This window comes from Gossypium hirsutum, chromosome D06 (genome assembly GCF_007990345.1).
Source record: "Gossypium hirsutum isolate 1008001.06 chromosome D06, Gossypium_hirsutum_v2.1, whole genome shotgun sequence".
Classification (NCBI taxonomy): domain Eukaryota; kingdom Viridiplantae; phylum Streptophyta; class Magnoliopsida; order Malvales; family Malvaceae; genus Gossypium; species Gossypium hirsutum.
This window is the reverse complement of record NC_053442.1, coordinates 60985742-61010593: the sequence shown is the minus strand read 5'-3', so window position 1 is coordinate 61010593 and position 24852 is coordinate 60985742. Positions and strand designations below refer to the sequence as shown.

General features: G+C 33.4%; 2 protein-coding genes across 2 annotated transcripts; both read left to right on the top strand.

The window, feature by feature from the left end:
• Positions 1–607: 607 nt before the first annotated feature.
• LOC121218588 (uncharacterized) lies at positions 608–2278 on the top strand. Its single transcript, XM_041096035.1, has 2 exons — positions 608–1657; positions 1787–2278. The coding sequence occupies exons 1-2, from the start codon at positions 663–665 to the stop codon at positions 2031–2033; spliced, it is 1242 nt and encodes a 413-aa protein (XP_040951969.1). The 5' UTR covers positions 608–662; the 3' UTR covers positions 2034–2278.
• Positions 2279–4098: 1820 nt separating this feature from the next.
• On the top strand, positions 4099–9812 carry LOC107891172 (calcium-dependent mitochondrial ATP-magnesium/phosphate carrier protein 1). The gene is made up of 7 exons (XM_016815870.2): positions 4099–5965; positions 6430–6850; positions 7243–7387; positions 7474–7592; positions 7703–7781; positions 8694–8927; positions 9224–9812. The coding sequence occupies exons 1-7, from the start codon at positions 4870–4872 to the stop codon at positions 9572–9574; spliced, it is 2445 nt and encodes an 814-aa protein (XP_016671359.2). The 5' UTR covers positions 4099–4869; the 3' UTR covers positions 9575–9812.
• The last annotated feature ends 15040 nt before the right edge of the window (positions 9813–24852 follow it).

Sequence of the window (24852 nt, the reverse complement as noted above, 5' to 3'; positions counted from 1 at the left end):
ATTTAATTAAAAATTTAAAATTTTTATCGAATTTTTTGAATCGAATAAGATTTTACTCATGCTTGCAAGCATACCCACGTCTCAAACCTCTCCAACAAGTCTATACACGGATCGTCATCACCAAATTACTTTCTTTTGGTTACGCCGCCACTTCACCCATTAGCTACACTCGCCACCTCTTCTTTTCCATCCCCAAACCAGATACCCTTCTCTTCCATTCTTTAATCACTTTAACCTCTAAATTCAGTTTCCCTCAAGAATCCCTACTCTACTATCGCCGGATGTTATTAGCCAAAATTTCATCTTCAAATTACATATTCTCCACCGTGATTAAATATTCTTCCAATTTAGGGTGAGTTTGGATGGGCGGTGCGTTTACCTGCGGTTAATGTAAAAACAGCGGTGACGGTGAGATTAGATATTGTAGTGATACTGTAGCGTGAGACAAAGAGTAAGTTAATCGCACCGCACCCAATCGCCCATCCAAACCCACCCTTAGAGGCTTTCGGTATAGGTGAAACTATTCATTGTCATGTTTTGATTTGTGGGTACGGTTTGGATACTTATGTTGAAGCTGCTCTTGTGAGGTTTTATACTTATGTTTTGAGCTTTAATGAGTTTTCTTCCATTGCTTTATTAACAGATTGTGACCAAATTGAGCAATGGAACTAAAGTTTACACCTACAAAGAATCTACAAATGTCAATATTCAAAACCCCACAAAAGTCACCCTCTTTAATATCATCTATAAGATGTGGCAATCAAGTTAAGTGCAAGCAATGTTTGGACTTTGGTCGCCTTCATCGTTCATCACATTTTAGCTCAAGAAAGTTGAAAGCTGATTGTTGCTCAAGCTTCAATGGCTTCCCCCATGAAAACGTTGTTCACAAGAGGATAAAATTGAATCCTTCGAAGCAGCTTTTGCCATCAAAGGTCGAGTTCATTGATCCCACATCACTTGGAATTTGTCCCGAGCCACCGAATTGGCCTGAAAGAGACGAGATTCAAAGGTTCACCATCGAACAAAAAGCAAACAACGTGGGGATCTCACATTCACTAAGGTTCATAAAGCGAAAACAGCAAGGGAAATTGGGTAGTTTCGTTGATAATGCAACTGAATTTGCACATTCCTCAGTTAAAAACGCCATTTCTTCATTAGTTTTGATCATCAGAGAGATCCAAAACTACACGCTAATGATTAGGGATAGTCTTTATTCAGAAGATTTAGTGGTTGTCTTGTCTAAAATCCAACAAGACATGACGTTAACATTTGTATGGCTGTTCCAACAAGTGTTTTCCGAAGCACCGACACTCATGGTTTACGTCATGCTTCTTTTGGCAAACTTTTCTGTTCAATCAATGGCGGGAAAAGCTTGTTTTGATGCAATCCAACGACAAGGATTCACTCAAAATGTTGTTATAGAAACCATGTTGGTTTCAGACAAGGAAAGTGAAAAAAAAGAAGAAGAAGATCAATGTGCTAAGGTCAGGCAACAATTGGTTTCTCCATTGCATGTGGGGATTGAACCAGATAACTATGAAGTTCATTCCAAAAGGAATCTTGTTTACCAAATGCGTATTGCTGAGGAGCCTAATAATGCTCTTTTGCTATCAAATTATGCTCAATTTCTCCACCTTGTTGTCAAGGACTACGACAGGTAAAATTGCAGCTTTTATTTGTCTTCTCGATCTCAAGGCAACATAATTCATTACTTTCAGAAAAAGTCTGTGATGTTTCACATCCATATCAGATTCATACCATTTATTTTTTGGTATGGTATATGCAGGGCAGAAGAGTGCTTCAAACGTGCTATTGAGGTGGAACCTCAAGATGCCGAGGCATTGGGACTATATGCTGATTTCTTATGGCAAGTGAGAAACAATGAGTGGGAAGCTGAAGAAATGTACATACAAGCTGCTGAGGCTGACACCAAAAACCCTTTTCAAGCATCAAAATATGCAAATTTCTTATTGAGCACTGGTTGCCAAGGCATTTGTTTTTTGTTTGATGAATCAATTGTTTCTTCAAAGTAGATATAACTACCTGTTTCTACTGGATATTTGCCAATGCTTCGTACATATATATATATTTTATATTCTTCATGTCTGTTTTATGGTCCATGTTCGGGGTTCGTGGCTGTCCCTCTTAATAATATTGTTTCCAAAGTTTAAACTTAGGTTCTCCCTTTTGAGAGTGTAATGTATTTTTTTACTGTACCCAACTACTTATTGATAATGCTTCATATATATTAAAAGCTTCCAAGTGTAGTAAAATTTTGTATTTATTGGAATTAATAAATATTCATTTATTATTATTTTATTCTATGCACACATTTTCTCACCATGTAAAATAAACATTTAAGTAAATATCGGTTTATTGATTATCAATGGTTTTATTTTTTATTTTTTGTTTAAGGTATCTACTGGAGTGAGTCAAATGATTAACCTTTTGCGTTCGGTAGGCCCATTAAGAAGGTAGACACTAGCCACAAGTTTTAAAACTACTCCACACCCAAGACGAAGATCGAACCCTCAACCACTAATTAAGGTAGGATTAGCAATGGTTTTAAACAAATGATAAGTTACATAATAAATATTGTTTTGTCATATAAGAGGCAATCTATATTAGTGAATAATCTCTAATAAATTTAACTATTGATCCGGTTGTTATAACATTCACTTATCCAAGTTTTTTACAACATTCACATGACTGAACAAATAATAAAAAGAACTCGTATCCGAACGAAATACGATCAGCTCAAATTTGATTTATTCTTTGATATTTATATATATTTATAATAATTTTTTAATTATTAAATGTCAATTCTTGGAAATCATTACAACATAAAATATTAATATACAAAATTTATATAAATATATGAAAATCAAGGATGAATATAAAATTAATAAAATGAAGTTGGTTTTAAAGTAATTGATTAGCAATGTAGCCTAATAATAACTTTGTTGAAATATACTTTAATTTTCTATATTTTTTCTCATTTAAAATTAAATTTTTTTATTTTTATTTTTCAAGAATTTAATCTTTTTTTTAAAATTTTAAAAATCATGTCCAATTGTTAACTAAAGTCAAATTGTTCTATCAAATTCATTAGTATAATATTTTAAAAGTAAAAAAAAATCTTACTTAATAGTCATGAAACAAAAAAGAATATTTTAATCAATTTAAATTTAACAAAAGAATTTTAATAATATTCGTAATTAAATTTATATTTTTAAATGCTAAAAATAAAGAAACTAATTTTTTAAAAATTAAAGTAAATGAATTAAATTCTAATTATATAAAATATAAAATATATTTTTACTTCAAAGCTTTTATATAAAATATTTATTCTCTCTTCCATATCTTGTTTGATTATATTGAGATTCCATCTTAAATAATTTTCTTTTGAAATTATATTAACTAAGGTGCCCTTTGTTGACTTATCATCAATCCTTTTGACTGGAATAATCTTTTTATATACTTTATTTTATCATATTTAGGGTATACTTTTTTTTAACAATCTCATTATAAGTTCTGATCATATCTATTTTTTAAGATAATGTTTAGAATTATCCATAAGCCCCTCCCGGCCCATAAATAGGAGAATAATGCACTTCAATGCACTCGAACCCATGTCTTCTTGCATTGACAACAATGTCCAAACTAATAAATATTTTATTATATTAAAAAACACTAATAAATATAATAAATATTTTATTATATTAAATATAGATTTAAAATTTTATATTTTGGGTTAAATTATTTAGTTGGATAAATTTCTTTTAGTCTTGAACAATAAATTTAATTGTTATTAAATTAGTGATTCAATATCAATATAAATATATAATTATTATTTAACATATATAATTAATATAATATTATTTTATAACATAATATTCGGGTCGAAACAAAAATTAATATCTAAAACTTGACTTATATAAAAAATAGACTTCAAATTTTATCCAAACAACAAACTTTTATGGAAGAGTGTCATCATGTTAAATTGAATATATAAAAAAATTCTTATGTTCAAAAATGAATTTTGTTAAAATAAAAAATAAAAAAATCTAAATTTTATTACTATGCCATCTTATAATTCCAATTTTGCCCGTCAATTTCCACTTTCATTTGAAAAAAAACCCTTTTTTCTTGTTTTGTTATTTCAAAAAGAACTCAGACGAATCCATTGTTAAAAACTATTGTCTTTCTCCAAAAAAAATGGAATCTTTCTCCATAAAGTAGACTAAAAACTAATACCCCATTTGCCTAATTTTGTAAGTACTAATGCTTTAAAAAAGCATCAATTTCTTCATCCAATCATTCCCCAAAGTGAATTCTTCATATTTCCTGCAATTTTAGTGTACAAAAGGTTTAGTTTTTTCTTCTGCGTTCTTATTCTTCTTTTTATTTTTGTGTTGAAATTTTGGTTCTAGCTTGGATTCTTTTTACTTAGTGCAGTGAACTTGTTGAATCTTAAGAGAAGTGCATATTTTGAGTTTATGTAACAGTAAATTGACGGCTTTTTAGGATACTCAGGGAAGTGCATCGATTTTCGATTCGATTTAATTAGGAAAAGAAGTTTTCAATTCAATCTGGCTCATGATTCTTATTTTTATTTTTTGGGTTTTTGAGTTGTAGAAACATGGTTGTTGCTGAATCTCAAGAGAAAAGCAAATTTTAAAGTTTCTATAATAGTAAATTGACAAATTTTAGGCTTTTTCGGGAATGGGGTTGATTTTGATTCGATTCAAGTAGTAAAAGAAGCTATCTTCACCTTTTGAATTGGCTGAAGATCTGGTTTTTGTCAATGGCTCTTGATTTTTTATGCTTTTTGGGTTTATTGCCTGTTGAATCTTGATAGAGAAAATTATGTCGAAAAGTGATCCGAACAAATCGAATCTGAATTGGATTTGGTTCGTAAAAGAAGCATTTTCACCTATTGAATTAGGTATTAAGAAAGCTGCGAAAGATCTTGAAAGTTGTTGGGGAGTGTCTAATGATAAAAGAAAAAAAATCGAATTGATTGCCCCATTGAACGGTAGTGATAGTGATTGGAATGGTAAGGTTCAAATCTTCGGTGTGAAGAACAGGATCGGTGTTAACAATCGGTCGAGTCGTGTTGGTAGTGAAGAGAGAATGAAAGGGTTGTCTATAAAGGTTCCGATGGATGTTTTTATTGGCATGTTTTTGCCGGAAAATGAGCTGAATGATAAAAAGGTCAAGGCAGTTAGGAAAGGATTGAAAGGAAAAGATGTTGATATGGTTGAAGGGACTTGTATGAATCCGTTGCTGTTTGCAGCAAATTGGTCAGTGCTTGTTAACAGATTTGTCCAGGCTATACCGAGCTCGTTTGAATCCGGGAAGGAATGGATTCGGAAAATGGACGAAAATAAAGGGTGTCTAAGCTCATATATTCATGACATGGAATCAAAGGCACCATTTGAGTTTAAGCCTAGAGAGTCAAGGGCTCAGGTTATCACAAGGAATGAGGGTTTGGAACATAATCATGGTCAGAAAGATGTATCATTTGAATGCTTTATAGGGTTTGCATTTGATCAGTTGACCCAAAATCTTCAAAAGCTTGATTATTTAAAAGCTGTTGCAAGTATTTTGGATGGTCGAAAAGTCGATGTAAATGGATTTTTAGGAAATTTAAAGTTTGCTAGGGTGGGAGGTGTTCCATCTGGTATTGCCGGTGTTGCTTCTTCTGTGAATGCAGAGGGTGAGGATGGTGTTAGTATACGCAGTAGGGAAGAAACTGGTGGTAGTTCATCACAAAAACTGGCCGATCAGATGCTTAGTGTTCCTCTATCGAATGTGGAGCGTTTGAGAACGACTTTACCGGCAGTCACACTTACGGAATTGACTGAGCTACTACCACCATTGAGCCAATCTTCGCTAGACCATCCGGACAAGAAGAAGTTATTTTCTGTCCAGGAGTTCTTCAGATATACCGAGTCTGAAGGTATGGTTTATGAGACAGCTTAGCAAATGATCAGTTTTGCATCATCAATTTCGTTTTTTATTTGGTTTCTTAATAGCTCAATCCTTAAAGAAATGCATGATGTTGTAGATTATGAGTAGCATAATTTGAACTATAGCTTTCTCGATTTCTGTATTGTGTTTATCTTCATGCTTAATAAGTGGGAATTGGTTAGTTTTCAGTTCTGGCTTCTTGTTAGATCCTTTCCACAATCCATATTAAACTCGGAAATTGAGATTGTAGCATTTGGTATTGCATAAATAAGCTCTTTTTGCGTTTGTGACTTGTTGTTGATGCTATCATTCCAGTTTTCATGGCATTAATTTTAGGTTGGGGTAATTTATATTGTCTAATGTGATTAACTGTACTACAGTAACTACTCACTTACATCCAAGTCCGAGTTACATAGTTATGCTTCGACTTTAACTCAGTTATTACTCTTTCAGGGAGGAGGTTCTTTGAAGAACTGGATAGAGATGGTGATGGCCAAGTAACATTAGAAGATCTCGAAGTTGCTATGAGAAAAAGAAAATTACCACTGACGTATTCTCGGGAATTCATGCGCCGGGCTAGAAGAAATCCATTTTCGAAATCCTTTGGCTGGAAGCAGTTTTTGTCCTTGATGGAATGGAAAGAGCCAACCATTCTTCGAGTTTATACTTCTCTTTGTTTAAGTGAGTCTGGGACTCTCCACAAGAGTGAAATATTGGTATCACTTAAAAATGCCGGGCTTCCAGCAAACGAACACAATGCTGTTGCTATGATGCAATGTTTGAACATGGACACTGAAGAATCTGTTTCCTATGGACACTTCCGCAATTTTATGCTTCTGTTGCCTTCTGACCGACTACATCAAGATGATCCTCGGTAAGGTTAATTTTCCATTTGAAGGGTCTTATTCCGAAACTATAGTGGAAGCGCAAGGTCAAATTTAATTTACTGTTCGGTTGTCTTTGGTTTGGCTGCACTTTTAGAAGTTCAACGTAAGATTACATCTCGGTTACTTAATGTATATATTTAGCATAAAGTTCCAGTCCTCCCTTTTACCTTCGTTAAACTACGGGTGTAAACAAGGCATATGTGCTCTTTTACCTTCGTTAATGTATATATTGAAATTGGCTTGGTCAGTGTCAAGTCGAACTTGAGTTTGAACAGTTTAAGTTATCAAGTAAGCTGAATTTTCTAAGCATAACCAAGCTCTTTTACTCGGACATGAACTCTAGCACAATTAATCGAGCTTCTTTTTATGTTAAATACAGGAATATCTGGTTCGAAGCTGCAACTGCCGTTGCTGTTGCACCAGCTGCAGAAATACAGCGTGAAAGTGTTCTTAAATCTGCTTTTGCTGGGGGTCTGTCATGTGCATTCTCCTCGGCCGTAATGCATCCTGTTGATACTGTAAAGGTACATTCTGTTTATGTTATTAGGGATTTTTTATGATTTTTTTTGTTTTTTTCCTTCTTTTCATTTCTGTTTTCATACTTTATCAGACTCAGGTGCAAGCATCAACCACCCTGACATTCCCAGAAATTATGTCAAAGATTCCGCAAATCGGATTACGAGGGTTATATAAGGGTTCCATCCCTGCAATTCTTGGACAGTTTTCAAGGTTATATATAAACATATATCTTGTTTTTTTTTATCATTTGTTTTCAGTTTGGAGTTTGATTTTGCTTACTCTTATTTATTCGTGTAATCGCTTTTCTTTCAATGTTGCAGCCATGGATTGCGGACAGGTATATGTGAAGTAAGCAAGCTTGTATTGATCAATGTTGCTCCGAACCTCCCTGACATCCAGGTACTTGTTGCACTATTACAATGTCTGTTGTCATATAAGTTTTCTTCCGAGTGCCATTCATGTAGCTCTTTTTCATTTGGGCTAGTTTATAAATTCCCTTGATTTCATGGGCATTGCCCCACTAGTCATGGAAACTAAGAAAAACAAGAAGTTACATGTTAAAGGAAATTTCTACTTATTTGTATAAATGATGTTAAACAAGCTACCTTTGTTACTTACACTCGGGTGTAAGTATTTGGAGGGTTCTTGGATGGTCATATCCTCGTACTAATACTTGGATATGCATCAGATATTGGTGTCAGACACAGATACTATAAGAAAAATGAAGAGTCGGAGTAACATAGTAGTGCATATTCAAAGCATTCGCTATACATGAAGCTAAACAATTACCAAAATTGAACTAATTGTTCTAGGAAATTTTAATTCTTTGATATGATTATGAAAACAGAAATTTTGAACTTCCAAGTCATTGGTTGTCTATTTCTTAGATTGTACCAGATCCCCTTGTTTGTCAGTAGTGTTTTCATGTGCTTGTGAAGTCTCATACTAACTCTGTCGTTCTATGTGAGTAGATCCACATGTGCTTTTGTGCTATGTTGCTCCGATTTTTTGTTTTCCTTGAAGCACCCCTTATTTGCATATCCAAACTTAGGAATGGGAGTATGATCCTCTAGGGATTCTCCAAATATATGAAGATCTTTAAAAATATTGAAAATACCCGTGCCTAGCACTCATACTCGAGTCCAAGTAATATAGCTTTTGAGGGTTTACTTCTCTTTGCTCATGTGCTGAAAGAAGTCTTGCACACTTAATTTCTGTATTCCGGAAAGTAATGAATCATAATATCATATTAAACTTATTTCAATACTGATTTGCAACATTGTGTTAAGGTCTCCTTTATGTGCTCTGTAGGTTGAATCCATGGCATCATTCTTCAGTACGGTTCTAGGAACAGTGGCTCGTTTACCTTGTGAGATACTGAAGCAGCGTTTGCAGGCTGGCCTTTATGACAATGTCGGAGAAGCTCTTATCGGTACTTGGCAGCAGGATGGTCTGAAGGGCTTTTTCCGTGGGACTGGGGCCACTCTTTGTCGTGAGTTGCCATTCTATGTTGCAGGGATGGGCCTATACACTGAATCCAAAAAGGTATCTACTTTTGTATTCGCTTTGAGAATTTTCATTTCACCAATTTATTTTCCGGAGTAGTCAAAGCCACTATGGTGCACTTGCCTTAGTAATGCAAGTTCCTTGTAAGATTTTGTTTAAGAACCAATATATGCCTAATAGAATACCAGTTCATCGGACAAATCAGTAACAAAAATACTCTCTGATATATTTTATTTTCGCCTCCAGCTATGTGGATTCCTTTGAATTATTGGACTTTAATTATAATCTATTATTTTTTATACAAACTAACATTTTGCTTCTGCATTTTGTTTTAGTTTGTCCAACGACTTATAAGACGGGAACTGGAACCATGGGAAACAGTTGTTGTCGGAGCTATATCCGGAGGGTTAGCTTCTGTTACTACTACACCATTCGATGTCATTAAAACTAGAATGATGACTACATCCGGGGCCCGAAACGTATCAATGTCAGCAGTAGCCTTTTCTATACTCCGTCACGAGGGACCCCTCGCCCTGTTCAAAGGAGCTGTACCGAGGTTTTTCTGGATTGCTCCCTTAGGTGCCATGAACTTTGCCGGCTACGAGTTGTTGAGGAAGGCCATGGACAGAAACAAAGATGTTGCTAGGGATCAAGTCTCCGAAGAGAAATCGGTTAGTTCCGGGTAAATACAAGCTCTAAAATATGAACCATAACCTTCAAATGGCCTCTGGATTTTGTTAGTGGTCAAAAACAATTGAATGCTGCTGGAAATTTTGAGCTTTTCACCACCAAAATTACAGCAAGTTCTTCAATTTTAATTTGTCGACATCTGTTTTTTGCTAAAAATTGTAATTTCTCTTGAAGTTTCAACACATTTTTGTAACATTTAATCCGTTCTTTTAATCTTGAATTAGATGTTGATCAGTTGTTCTTGGGTTAAACTTTCTATCTTGATTCCATTTTTTTCTTGTTCTTTTTTTTTTTTGTAAATTCTTTGTTTCATTTATATACATTAATATGGTTTTCACCCTGGGTTAATTATTTATTCTTTTGACTAAATTATAATGTAAAAATTCAAATGTTACAATTTACTCAAAGTTTTTATACTCTCTTTATAGTTAGAATTTAATCACCATAATTTTATTTTCAGGAATTTAGTTACTCTCTATTTTTTAAATTTAAAAATTTAGGTTCATTTGTTAATACTGTTAGAATTTTTGTATGTTAGTGTGACATTTTGAAAAAAAAAAACTTGGCATTCATCTAACCAAAAATAACCTTCTAAGGATCTTGAATTTAATAAGAAATTTTAACAGTGCTAATAATTCTTAAAAATTTGTATGATTATTTTAATTATAATAAAATATTTAGACTAATTAATAACATTATAAAAGTTGAGATATTAAATTAAAATATATAGATTAAACCTCAGAGGGATTGAAATTAAAATTTACTCGTAAAAATCTCACATAAAAAAAATGAACAGGTATCCATGGTGGAAGGCACTTTTATATATATTTGTATAGATTAAAGAATTTAATTTTGTAAAACTTTCTAATAATTGATTTTTAAATCAAGTATTTGAAAATATGTTAACACAATTATTTTAGAATCAAATTTACCAATTGGATTAGGAACTAATCAAGGTATCGGTTCAATTGGAGAATTTGAATATCTTGACTCACGATTTGATATAAATATGATGAACTAGCAGTTTAACCAATATTTTTTTAATATATGTATTTTTTATTTTTATGAATTTTTAATAATTTATTTGATCGAATCAGAAATTTGTAATCTGATCAGTTTGATCACCAATCCAATTTTAAAAACATTGATTAACAATTATCAATTTAGGTATTCAACAATATATAACAATTTTATATGGATTTTTCAAAAAAAAAAATTGATCTGAAATTGATTGAATTACCTAACGTAACCTAATAAACTTTTATTGTTTTGGATCCGTAGATTTTTTTTATATAATTAAATTTACAGTACATTCACGGATCATGATGTGGGTGAAAAAAAATTATATAACAATATATTTATTAAAAATTCATATAAAAACTAAATGATTCTTTTATTGAAATGGTAAAGTTAAATATTTGATATGTATATCTCAAGTTCAGATCTTATCATGGTATTATTTTATTAAAAACGTGATAAGACAAATAACATTCTCATATTAATATTTGTTACTTTGTATATAAATAGTTATTTTAGAAATATCTCAACTGAATTGGTATCTGATTGACTCATGGCTCCAACCCAGGAAAAGACTTAATATATTATATGTACAGAAATCACGTATTTAAAACATAGATATGTATTTAAAAGTAACATACCATAAATGATAAAACGTATGATTTAAAACTAATTAATAATAATAGCACATGAAATATAGTATGATATTAAAAGAAAGATTAAATTGTGAATAAAACGAAATTTAAATACATAAATACATCATATTAAGAATATTAAATAAATACAATTATTGATCATGATAGTGTCATCAATTTTAAGTTAGTGTCCCAAGTTAATTTATGATATCAACTCAATCAACGACATTATTAATATATTTGATCAGTAACTTATACTATTCAATATCAAAGGCGAAAGGTGTGGACTACAATAACTTGTGTCCTTATCTTCCTTTTAAGCAACTAGACTGCAATTTTGCATGAAATTCTTCTAAAATATCATTGTTGCTGATGAATGGTTTTTCTTGTTCAGTCGATTGCAATGATTTATATTCCATAGTTCAACAACCTTCCCTAAGATATAAAAAAAGATCAAAATTGCAGTGCCTAAACACAAATAGAAGCAAACTTGAGGCTAAACAAAACATACAGGGAATATTTTTTGGAAGCAAAAGAAAGATAAACTAAAACCCATAAACATTCTCAATATTTAGAAAAAAAGGCAAATTGATGACTTCATTACTATGTACCACCCAAAATAGCTCAAACAGTAACTGTAAGGGGAAAAGAAGAAGACAAAAACAACCACAATCACCTACATCATCCTCAAAATAAGCATGCAAAAGGCAGCAAAGCCTGAAATTACATGAAAACGAAAGAAGTGAAGAACAACATTCATTCGTAAATAAACCATGCAGTTCGAATGACAAAGTAAGGAGAAAGCAAGAATTATATGTAAGCATCTCAATAAGCTCTGTAAGCAGAGTAAACACTTTTTCAATAACATTATGCCATTTCATGGAAGGTTTTACTAGACCAACAACATCCAAGGATGAAACAGCGACATCGAAGATGAAAACCCAAATATTCAAACAAGGTTCAATTTTTTGCAGAGAAACAGGAGAACAAAGGAAGTTACCAGAGGATTTGCTGCCAAACTTTGGAACAAGGTCAAGCAAAGGTTTCTTAGGAGTAATAATATGCAGAGCAAAGAGTTGAGAGGTGCATAATCAAGAACTGCAGTTAAATATCTTATCGTGAAATCCGGTGTTCTAACTCAATTGATTCGTGTTTTACATGATGACATTCAGCAGATCTCAAGTTTGAATCCCTGTACCTGTAATCTCTTCTCTTAGAATATGATCTCTTTTGTGAGTGTGTGTATGTATATAACTTATATTATGCAAACAATATAGTTGAAAGATGTGTGATCAACTACAGTTAAATCTCATACTGTAAAACCCAAGATTTCCAATGACCACATAGGGAAATCTCATATCATGCATAGGGCAGCAGATCTCGGATTTGAATCCCAATATCTATAATTGCATATAAAATTATTGTATTCCAATGACCACATTTCCTATCCATTCCATTATCAGCAACATAACAAGAAAAAGATGCAAATGCTTGCATGAAATGTGAATTAAGCATCTTATAGAGCCTCAAGTGCTGAACCCCTAAAGCAATGCCACTATGGTTTTAAATCTTCTAACTTAGAACTACTACAAAAATTTATAACATAAGGCAAAGCAACATAAACAACACAAACAGGAAACTAAAACATATCTTAAGGATTTCATTCAAAAGAGAAGGCTTTACTTAACTAGAAACTAATGACCAAAGATTCAAAATTTCGAAAATTGAGATTAATTAAAACAAAGAACTTGGGTTTAACAGGAATATAAAAATTACCTAGTTAAACAAGGTTCGATTTTCATTGAGGCAAATGATCAAACATTTACGTTCTAACAAATATGCAAACAAGCAAATTCAAGCAGCAGAGTAATCAACTTCACTACTCTATTAAAATTTAACTTCAAACCCAAAACAAACGAAAAATCCAAAATAAAAAAATCAGGAGAAGAATCCAAATAACTGCTTGGGACGAGAATAATCAAACGATTCCTGGCTGATTCGGTGATAAACAATGAACTAAACTAATGAATAACTGGTGCGAATCAGCCAGGAATAGTTTGGTTATTCATGCCAAACGAAAGGAGATGTAAAACTTTAGCTATTGATTTTTATAGATGAACTCAACAGATTCATTCCTTGAAGGGCAAAATAAACTAATCTGTTTCAGCATTGAATTATTCAAGTAATTTATATCTTATTTTATTATCCCCTATGGTTATTTTTTTAATCTTTAAATATAAAAAAATTAGTCCAACACTTAATAGATACGTTAAGTTCAATGTATAACGTGTATGTACAAGTCAAGTAAATATAATTACTTTTTAGTTTTTTTATATTTAAATAATCATATTATTATATTTATATTAAAGTGGTAAAAGGTATTTTTCAGGCATATTGTTTTTTTTTAAATGAAAAAATATATTTTTAAATTAACATATTCAAATATGTAGCTGATACAAGTATTAAATATAAATATATTAAGAGGTTTATTTGATTTTCTAATTTATTATATATTTAAAAATATATGGGATATAAATATAGAAAAAAATAATTCAGGCAAGAAATCAAAAGATTAGTTCAAATATATATAATTTTTAAGAGAAAAAAATATTTAAAAAACTATTCTGTTGCAATGAGATGGTGATGGCCAAGTAACATTAGAAGATCTCGAAGTTGCTATGAGAAAAAGAAAATTACCACAGACGTATCCTCGGGAATTCATGCGCCGGGCTAGAAGAAATCCATCTTCAAAATCCTTTGGCTGGAAGCAGTTTTTGTCCTTGATGGAACGGAAAGAGCCAACCATTCTTCGAGCTTATACTTCTCTTTGTTTAGAGTCCGGGACTCTCCACAAGAGTGAAATATTGGAATCACTTAAAAAGGCTGGGCGTCCAGCAAACGAACACAATGCTGTTGCTATGATGCAATGTTTGAGCATGGACACTGAAGAATCTGTTTCGTATGGACACTTCCGCAATTTTATGCTTCTGTTGCCTTCTGACCGACTACTTCAAGATGATCCTCGGTAAGGTTAATTTTCCAATTGAAGGGTCTTATTCCGAAACTATAGTGGAAGCACAAGGTCAAATTTAATTTACTGTTCGATTGTCTTTGGTTTGGGCTGCACTTTTGGAAGTTCAACGTAAGATTACATCTCGGTTACTTAATGTATATATTTAGCATAAAGTTCCAGTCCTCCCCTTTACCTTCGTTAAACTACGGGTGTAAACAAAGGCATATGTGCTTGAAATTGGCTTGGTCAGTGTCAAGTCGAACTTGAGCTTGAACAGTTTATCAAGTAAGCTGAATTTCTAAGCATAACCAAGCTCTTTTACTCGGACTTGTGCTCTAGCACAATTAATCGAGCTTCTTTTTATGTTAAATACAGGGATATCAGGTTCGAAGCTGCAACTGCGGTTGCTGTTGCAGCAGCTGCAGAAATGCAGCGTGAAAGTGTTCTTAAATCTGCTTTTGCTGGGGGTCTGTCATGTGCATTCTCCTCGGCCGTAATGCATCCTGTTGATACTGTAAAGGTACATTCTTTTATGTCATTAGGGATTTTTTATGGTTTTTTTCCTTCTTTTCATTTCTGTTTTCGTACTTTATCGGACTCAGGTGCAAGCATCAACCACCCTGACATTCCCAGAAATTATGTCAAAGATTCCGCAAATCGGATTAAGAGGGTTATATAAGGGTTCCATTTCTGCAATTCTTGGACAGTTTTCAAGGTTATATATATCTTGTTTTTTATCATTTGTTTTTAGTTCGGATTTTGATTTTGCTTTCTCTTATTTATTCGTGTGGTCGCTTTTCTTTCAATGTTGCAGCCATGGATTGCGGACAGGTATATGTGAAGTAAGCAAGCTTGTATTGATCAATGTCGCCCCGAACCTCCCCGACATCCAGGTACTTGTTGCACTATTATAATTGAATGTCTGTTGTCATTTAAGTTTTCTTCCGAGTGCCATTCATGTAGCTCTTTTTCATTTGGGCCCAGTTTATAAATTCCCTTGATTTCATGGGCATTGCCCCGCTAGTCATGGAAACTAAGAAAAACAAGAAGTTACATGTTAAAGGAAATTTCTACTTATTTGTATAAATGATGTTAAACAAGCTACCTTTGTTACTTAGACTCGGGTGTAAGTTTTTGGAGAGTTCGTAGATAGTCATATCCTCGTACCAATATTTGTATTCGCTTCGAGAATTTTCATTTCACCAATTTATTTTTCGGAGTAGTCAAAGCCGTTAAATTATAATGTAAAAATTTAAATATTATAATTTGCTCAAAGTTTTTATACTTTGGTATAGTTAGAAATTAATCACCGTACTTTTATTTTCAGGAATTTAACTATTCTACTCTTTAAATTTAAAAATTTAGGTTCATTTGTTAACGGTATTTGCATGTTGGTATGATTTAAAAATAAAAAATAAACTTGATATTTATATAAAAATAATAATATTTTAACGAACTTGAATTTAATAAAGAATTTTAACAGTACTAATAATTCTTAAAAATTCGCATAATCATTTTAATCAGAATAAAGTACTTAGACTAACTAATGATATTATAAAGGTTGAGGTATCAAATTATGTTAAAATTAAAATATATAGATTAAATCTCAAAGGGATTGGAATTGAAATTTGCCCATAAAGTTCTAACGTAAAAAACAAGAAGAAAAAAATGATCAGGTGCCCATTGTATATATATATTTGTATAGAGTAAAGAATTTACTTTTATAAAATTTTGTAATAATTGATTTTTAAATCAAGCACTTACAAAATTTGTTAACACCAATTATTTTAGATTTTGGTCAATTAGATTGAGAATTAGTTAGAGTATCAATTCGATTCGAAGGTTTGAAGTGTTTGATTCATAATTTGGTACAAATATGAACCATATGATGAGCTAGTAGTTTAACTAATATTTTTTTAATATATATTTTTTATTTTTATGAATTTTTAATAATTCATTTGATCGAATAAAAAATTTGTGGTCCCATCGATTCAATTACCGATCCAATTTTAAAAACATTGATTAACAATTATCAATTTAGGTGTTGGACAATATATAATGATTTTTTATGAATTTTTCCAAGAAAATTGAACTGAAATTGATTGAATTACTTAAGGTAACTTAATTGACTTTTATTGTTTTGGATTCATTTATTTTTTTAATTTTTTTATATAATTAAATTTATAGTACCTTCACGGGTCATGATCTGGGTAAAAAAACCTTATATAACAAATATATTTATTAAAAAATTATATAAAAATTAAATAATTTTTATTGAAATGGTAAAGTTAAATATTTGATATGCATGTCTATAGTTCAAATCCTATTATGATATTATTTTATTAAAAATATGAAAAGACAGAAACACCCTCATAAAAATACTTTATGGACACTTGACAACTTCAACATGCATGGATGGGCTTTCTACCTAAATGGAGCAATCTTGTTCTAAAAATTGATTTCATGATAATATTAATTATTTATCATGCATGATGTTTTGGGCTTAAATCACATTACGATTCAATTTTTATTAATTTATTATATAAAAAGGCAGAAATACATTCATAAAAATATAAGTTAATTTGCACATGAAAAGATCTTTTAAAAATTTCATAACTATAAAATAAAGGGTTAATGGTATCGTATGCAATTTAAACCTTTTGCACCCAATTAAACCCCTAAACTAACAAAATTAATTAAATAGACCTTTTGACTGTTCATAACTAATGATTCCGTTGATCTGGCAATTAACACCTACCACATCAACAAAAATAAAAAATTCAAAGAAAAAAAATTCAAACTCAAAATGAATCTAGATAAAAATAAGGATGCATTTAAAAAAAAGCATAAAAACAATCAAAATTAAAAATAAATAAAAATATTAGTAATTATAAAAAATTATTAAAATTATATAAAATAAAAAATAATTAAAAACATAAAAATATTTTATTTAATAACTTTTTATATGATTCAAATTATTTGAATCCAAATCAAGGTAGCTAGTACTATAGCGGTGGATGTATCATTTTTTGCCTTATATATTATATCTCCATTTTATTCGTAAATATATGTTTAAATATATTAATTAGAATCAATAACTTAATTTAATAATTATTAATTTAAAATATAATTATAAAAAAATTAGAATGGTTAAGATAAAATAATTTAAAATATTAAAATTTTGTATCAATTTGTACAAGTTGGAACACATTGGTACAAGTTTGTATCGATTAAAATGGACCAAAACACCTAAAACACACCAAAATTTTAACTGAAATGAAACATAGACTACTTGATACCAATTCAAGATCAAAGCGATACATACCGACTAATACGGTCAATACCAATATTGTATTGGCAACCATGATTAAAACCATCCTTAGCTTATACATATTATTATTTTTTGAATAATCTCATTATGTGTTTTGATCATATCTGTTTTTTTTTTTTTACACAATCCTAGAATTACCCATAACCCCTTTCAACCCATAACTAAGAGGATAGTGCGCTTCAGCGCACTCAAACCCACTTTTTCCTGCATTGACAATAATGCCAATCCTAATCGAGTTAAGACTCAAACGCTATACTGAAAATATTTTAATTAGTACTTAGTAGCCATAATCACTTTTATTATTTGCCCATAAAACTCCCATTATTTTATGATTTAATAATTGAAAAAGACAAATTAAAAAAGAAAACCCATATACCAACTCTTGTGGGCCTTCTGAATTTCAGGCCAAGGATTTTGGCTTATTTGTCCAATTCTGAAAGTCTCAGCTGATTCATGTCCCCAATAATTCTGCTGTTAGCTTAAGGTTAATTTACCAAAAAAAGCTATTTCTTTTTTAAATTTATCGAAATGGGCTAATTTTTTGATTATTTATCAGAATGGACCATCTTCCGGGAAATCGCATCTACGTCAGTGCGATGTCAGGGTATGTGTCAGGACATCGCGTCCACGTCAGCAGGTCGCGCTGACGTGGATGCGATGTCCTCCGCGTGTGAACAGTACCCCAACAGTCAAAAATTTGACCGTTGCCCCCCAATGGTAAAAAAAAACTATAAAAACCCCCTACCCCTTTTTTTTTCACAAACAAATCCTATCTCAATTTCCTTCCAAAATCCTCTCAATTTCCTTCTAAAATTCTCTCAAACTCTCAAATTCCTTCTAAAATCCTCTCAATTTCCTTCCAAAAATCTCTCAAATCCATATTAAATTTCTTTTTCCATTCAATTTTATTTTTTTAAAATAAATTTAAATTTTTTTTATATTTTTTAAAATAATTTTAAATTTTTTAATATTTTCAACAATGGCCGAATCATTGATTCGTCTTGATAGCAATCACATATAGGCGGAGCAAATGAAAATGGTAAGTATTAAATTTAAATTTTAAATATTATTTAAGATATTTTTATTTATGTATTTTTAGATAATTATTAATTTATTATTTGTTATAAAAGTCTGAAGATCGGGTATTGGAATGCCATATCCGGAATATGCATGCGGCTCCATCACCGTTAGTAGAGAACTACCTGCGGGAAGCGGGTTTTTGGCACGTGGCGACGATAGGCCGGGGATGCAAGTTGGAGCCGAAACTGGTCAGTGCGTTGATCGAGAGGTGAAGACCCGAGACGCACACATTTCATCTTCCATGTGGAGAGTGCACTATCACTCTAGAAGATGTCCATCTGCAATTGGGATTGCCGGAGGACGGGCACCCAATCACCGGGTCTGCCCAATCTAGCAATTGGGAGGCGATGTGCAACGAGCTTTTGGGCGCTGTTCCGGATAAAATGGATGGAGGTAAGGTGGAGATGGGCTGATTATGTGCCACATTCCCCGATCCGAATGCAAATTCAACCGAAATTGAAAGAATCTGATATGTTCGATCATACATTCTTCAAATAATTGGAGGTTATCTGATGCCCGACACGTCACAGAGCAGTGTATATCTAAGGTGGCTGCTAAAACTCGTTGATTTTAGAGGAGCCGGTGAATTTAGTTGGGGGTCTGCCGTCTTGGCAACATTATATCAGGAGATGTGCGAGGCGACGCGACCGAGGAGAGCAAACATCGGAGGTTGCCTGTCACTACTGCAATCATGGGCACAGTTTCGCTTTCCATTTCTACATCCTTGAGTGAACCACCCATATACATTCCCACTCGTAACGAGGTAAATTTTATATTACATTTTGAAATTGTTATGTAGATTTTGTAAGAATAAAAGTATGCTAAAAATTTATTTAATTAGGTGGAACCATCCGGCAAGTTATCGTGGATTACTGTCTGAACTTGAAGATATACGGCTTCTATTGGAGCAACGATCAGAAGCAGAAGTAAGTATTATTGCAAATAGATATTTCCATACATTCGCTAGTGGATTGATATTTAGTATGTAGTATTATGTATATAAGTAATATTTCTATCATGTTCATGTAGTTTCAATGGACACCATACGAGGATCCGGCAATCCGGAAAGTAATCCCGGAAGAGTTTTTACAAAATCCGAACGCTTGGCACGCGAAAGTGGTATTGATCAACTATGCAACCGTGGAGCCCCACCAGACAGACAGAGTCTTACGACAGTTTGGATGTAGACAACCGATTCCTGCGGACCCTGAGGTGTTTGACGATCACCACAAAATCGACCTTCGACTATTAGGTACGGATTGGCCTAGATACTGGTCAGAGTACACAGAAATGTGGGAAGATCAGCATGAATATCTACCTACTCGGGAAGAAATCATCATTCCGGAGTTAGCGTACGTTTTAGAATACATGCCATGGTTTAGGATCCATGGGAAGCCGTATTTACTTACGCCAGAGGAGAGGCAGCGGAAAATACGTGTCGGAAGGGAAAGGCGCGGGCCTCTAAATCCAAGGGGACAAGACTACGAAGGCAGCCCCTCAACGAGGCCCAAACATTCACCCGGCTCATCATCAGCGGCCATGCAATCACCGTCCCCAAGGAGAGCACCGACGCAGTCACCTGACGCAGCAATTCAACAGATGATACCAACGCAATCGCCTTTCCCTATGATGCCAGGTGTGCTTCCTAGCCCTTATATGCACCCTAACCCGTACATGTATCCTTTTTCGAATCCTATGGTAGGTTGGAGCCAAATGCCCGGATCAACTCCATTTCCTGTTATGCCGAGTGGACCACCGATAACTAGGGCAGCGGCGCAGGAGGGGTCGCAATGGGGGCCGTCGGGGAGCTCTCATTTTTACCAATCGCCAGCAACGCATGACTTTCAAACACCGTCGCCGTTCATGATGCAAACACCTCCAGATACACTATTCTTTGAAGGTGGATCATCGTCTCAAGTCCAAAAACCAGATGCCGAACCAGAAGAACAACAATCACCACCGGAGGAAGAACAACCGTCGCCGAAAGCTAGAGGAAGGAGGAATCCAGCGCGTAACCGTCGACGGCCGCCATTTGGAACTGAATCCCTCGGTCATAGACATTGATTAATGTATTAAAATTTATTATTTGATGTAATGAAATAGAAGTTTATTTGATGTAATACGCATAAAAAATTTTCCGAGTTATTTTGATATTATTTGATATAATAAAATAGAAGTTCTATTTGATGTAATAAAAATTGTAATTTAATTAAAACCCTAACCCTAACCTAATTTAATTAAAAGCCCTAACCTAATTTAATTTAATTAAAAACCCTAACCCTAAACTAATTTAATTAAAAACCCTAATCCTAACCTAATTTAATTAAAAGCCCTAACCCTAACCTAATTTAATTAAAAACTCTAACCCTAACGTGTCTTAGGTAATATCTATAGTGTGTGCGCTGCCACAAGCTTCCCTCTCGATCAAATGATGCTAGTATACCGGCGCCTCGGTCTGAAATAACACAAATATCAGGTTGGGGGCACACATGCCTCCTTAACCTAGAGAGAAAGAAATTTCAGTCATCAGATGACTCTCCCGGTGTTATTGCAAATGCAATTGGAAGAATTCTTCCACCGCCGTCTTGTGCCACTGCAACCAATAGCCGATGAGTATACCTACCGAACATGAAGGTACCGTCAATTTGTACCAACGGCTTGCAGTATGAAAATGCATCTCGGCATTGCTTAAATGTCCAAAATAGGCGTTTGAACACTTGGCATCCACGTAGCAATCGGCCGTTGTAGTACACATGTTCCATTTCAAGGTCTGTGATGGCACCTGGGACGTATCTCTCTAGCACCAGACACCACTGCCATATTTCATTATATGAGGTGTCCCACCCACTATGCATCTTCTCCAATGCCTTTTACTTAGTTATCCAAGCCTTGCGGTAAGAGGGTGTGTACCCCATTTGGCTACGGATATTGGCAATTATCACCGGCACTGAAGTCCTAGGATCTGCTTTTATCATGGGCAGTATCAAGCTAGCCAACATAGCTGAATCCATTTTTGGATGATCTTGTGAAACACCTACAGAGGGAGTACATTAAATAATGCAACATTGCAAAATAAAATTATTATTCAAATACATTCAATACTGTACCTGCAGCACATGTATGTGGACCTTTGTACTTTTTTATCTCCCACAACCCTGTCCTTTTCCTTAACGAGGCGACGATTTTCCATGAACATGTGCCGTCTTGCACTCACACTTCGCCTCAAACTTATCAGATTTTGATTTAACGACGTGGTAATTAACGCCGTTTTTTTATGCTATGCTGTTTCAAAGCACCAATAAAATTATCCTTATTGGTAAACTGATTACCAACTTCAAGTTCACCGAAATTACCCCCGAACTTGTACGATCGGGCAACCGGTGTGGTAGATCTGGAAACTCTAACGCATCATCTGCTGACAGATCGATATTATACATGTGGGCTGGAGGTGAGTATGCTCTGAATCGTGGATTTTCTTCATTATCTAAACTCCTTTCACCATCTTCACCTTCTGTTGGAATAGGCTCCGGTTCAGAAAATAATCCCACATCTGCACCATCTGGCCCGGGCTCTCGAGGTGGATCCACATCGGAGTCATCTTCAAACCCACAATCATCTGCAGTGTACGACGTCCCCTCACCGGTTGATGTCGTAGGTAGTACGTCATCCCTTCTTCAGGGCATTTGATAACGTCCCCAATTGGATGTAGATTGCCATCCACTAGAAGTTGATGCAGTTCTCCAGTACGTATTCCCAGCGTCAAACGTCGAGCCACCGACGTACATGTCCAATCCACCGACAGAGTGTCTTGCGGGGGATGTGCATTCGACACTGCTACCGAACATGGGCTGTTCCGTATTTTGTAACCCGCTAACCGAGTGTCAGGTAGGGGTCGTGTATACATCTCGAACACCGGATGGAAGTACATCAGTTGGCGACGTAAATTGTACATATAACTCAATATAAGTTGCTCCGCTAGCAATATGAGTCTGCACCATTGCCTTCAAGCTACGAGCACCTTTTATGTCAAATAAGTCATATGTCACCGGATTAACACAAGAACAAAATCGATACGTGATTGACAGAACTTTCATTGGCGTCGTTCTGAAGATTTTACGCCTAATTCTTTTACGAAGTTCTGTCAAATCTATGTTCTGGTTAAATGACAGTCGCACTGTGTTCTCCGATAAAAAAACAACACCATTCTCGGTGTGGCAAACCTCACCATCGTAGTAAATAACAGCACTAATACGTTCACTCATTTTGAAACTCTAACTCTCTTAGCCTCTCTAAAATGTTTCTGCTATGACTTATGCACTCTAAGAACATTTTCTGCCTAATTTATAGCCTCAACCCAAACTTGCTACTGTAGCAAAATCGCGTCCACGAGGGCGCGATTTTATACTATATGCTCAGAAACGTAAAAAAAAATTATTTCTTACATGACCAACTGTAGCGAAATCGCGTCCACGAGGGCTCGATTTCCAATTTCTTCTCAAATAGCATCCTGGTAGAAGCGATTTAATACTATTTGCTCAGAAACGTCAAAAAAAATTATTTCTTACATGACCAACTGTAGCGAAATCGCGTCCACGAGGGCACGATTTCACAATTTCTTCTCAAATAGCATCCTAGTAGAAGCGATTTTATACTATTTGACCAGAAACGTCAACTCGAAATAATTTATTCCGAGACCCCTTAACCCTAAAAAGCTTGCACCCTAAACTCTAAAAGCCAGAAAACCCAAACGTGAAATCAGTGTCAAAATCGCGTCCCCGGGAACGCGATACGTGGCAGGACATCGCATCCACGTTAGCGCGACCTGCTGACGTGGACACGATGTCCTGACACGTACCCTGACATCGCGCTGACGTGGACGCGATTTCCCGAAAAATGGTCCATTCCGATAAATAATAAAAAAATCGGCCCATTTCGATAAATTTTAAAAAAAAATGGCTTTTTTTTGGTAAATTAGCCTTAGCTCATTAAATTTTTTTATAGATTTATAATAAATTTGTTATATTTTATTTAATTTATAATATTTTTAAATTTATTAGTATATATAACAAATTTTATTAGTAAAAAAATTATCAGTGATAAAAAAAATCATGAGAGTATCAAATATTCTAAGGAAGTATCAAGAAACTATGAGAGAGTATAAAAATTATGAGCATGTATCAAAAAACATGAGAAAGCGGGTACCCAAAAACTTGCTTTATTTATTTAATTACTTCAGGATAGCTCAAGCAGAGTTATATGTTAGAGTTTTTTACTTTGGTCTCTACAATTATTTTATTTATGAGTAAATTATCCATATATCGTGTTTTATCTTGTCCTAAATAATGGTGATGAATTTGATTAATAAAGAGTTTGGAGATCTATAAGATTGATCTTTTTCCTTTAAGCCTTTGTATTGAAGATTTATATACTAATTTTACTTAGCTTATAGGGCTTTAATGTAGGGTAAATATTGGAGGTTTTAATCCAAGATTAATCTACTAACATAAATGCCTCATTTTTCCGATAAATAGGCATCCTATTCGTGTGGATGGATGCATCTTTTGGAAAGTGTTTGTGTTAATTTTGTTTGTATCATTGATACTGATTTACTCTGCACTCATTTCATAACCATTATTGGAGAGATTTGAATTTGTTGCAACTGAAATATTTGGGTAAGTATCTGTTGGGACAGGGATTATCTATTAAAGCTTCATTTTTTAGAATAGATTGAGATTTAATCAATAGGTTATTGGATCAATTATTGAATAAATCATTTAAGGAGAGAGATATCGTAAAGTAAGATTATTTCTGAATGTATTTATCTCTCTCTTTACTCTCTTTACTTATTGCCTTTGTTTATTGTCTTGTCCAAACTCATGTCCGGACATCACTTTGAATAAGAAGCAAATTGATTACATTTTCACAAGTTAGGTTTTAGTCCAACAGCACCACAAGTTGCAACTACATGTAACTAGAACCATAATTTCTTCAACGAGTTGAACCAAAAAAACCGATTAAACCAGTAAAAACCAGTTGCATTGGTAAAAAAATGTTTGAATCAAATTTAAGTTAGTTTAAATATTTAACATTTTTTTTATAATTTATTAAATCAATACTTATGTTTCTATTATTATTTATTTGCGCTTATTAACTTTTTGCTATCATTTTTTTAAATTTTTAATTTTTTATAAATTTTCT

Coding starts and splice junctions, on each gene's coding strand:
- LOC121218588 (XM_041096035.1), top strand. CDS start 663: ATGGAACTAAAGTTTACACCTACAAAGAATCTACAAATGTCAATATTC. Junction 1,658..1,786: donor GTTGTCAAGGACTACGACAG/GTAAAATTGCAG, acceptor TGGTATATGCAG/GGCAGAAGAGTGCTTCAAAC.
- LOC107891172 (XM_016815870.2), top strand. CDS start 4,870: ATGTCGAAAAGTGATCCGAACAAATCGAATCTGAATTGGATTTGGTTC. Junction 7,593..7,702: donor ATTCTTGGACAGTTTTCAAG/GTTATATATAAA, acceptor TCAATGTTGCAG/CCATGGATTGCGGACAGGTA. Junction 7,782..8,693: donor CGAACCTCCCTGACATCCAG/GTACTTGTTGCA, acceptor TGTGCTCTGTAG/GTTGAATCCATGGCATCATT.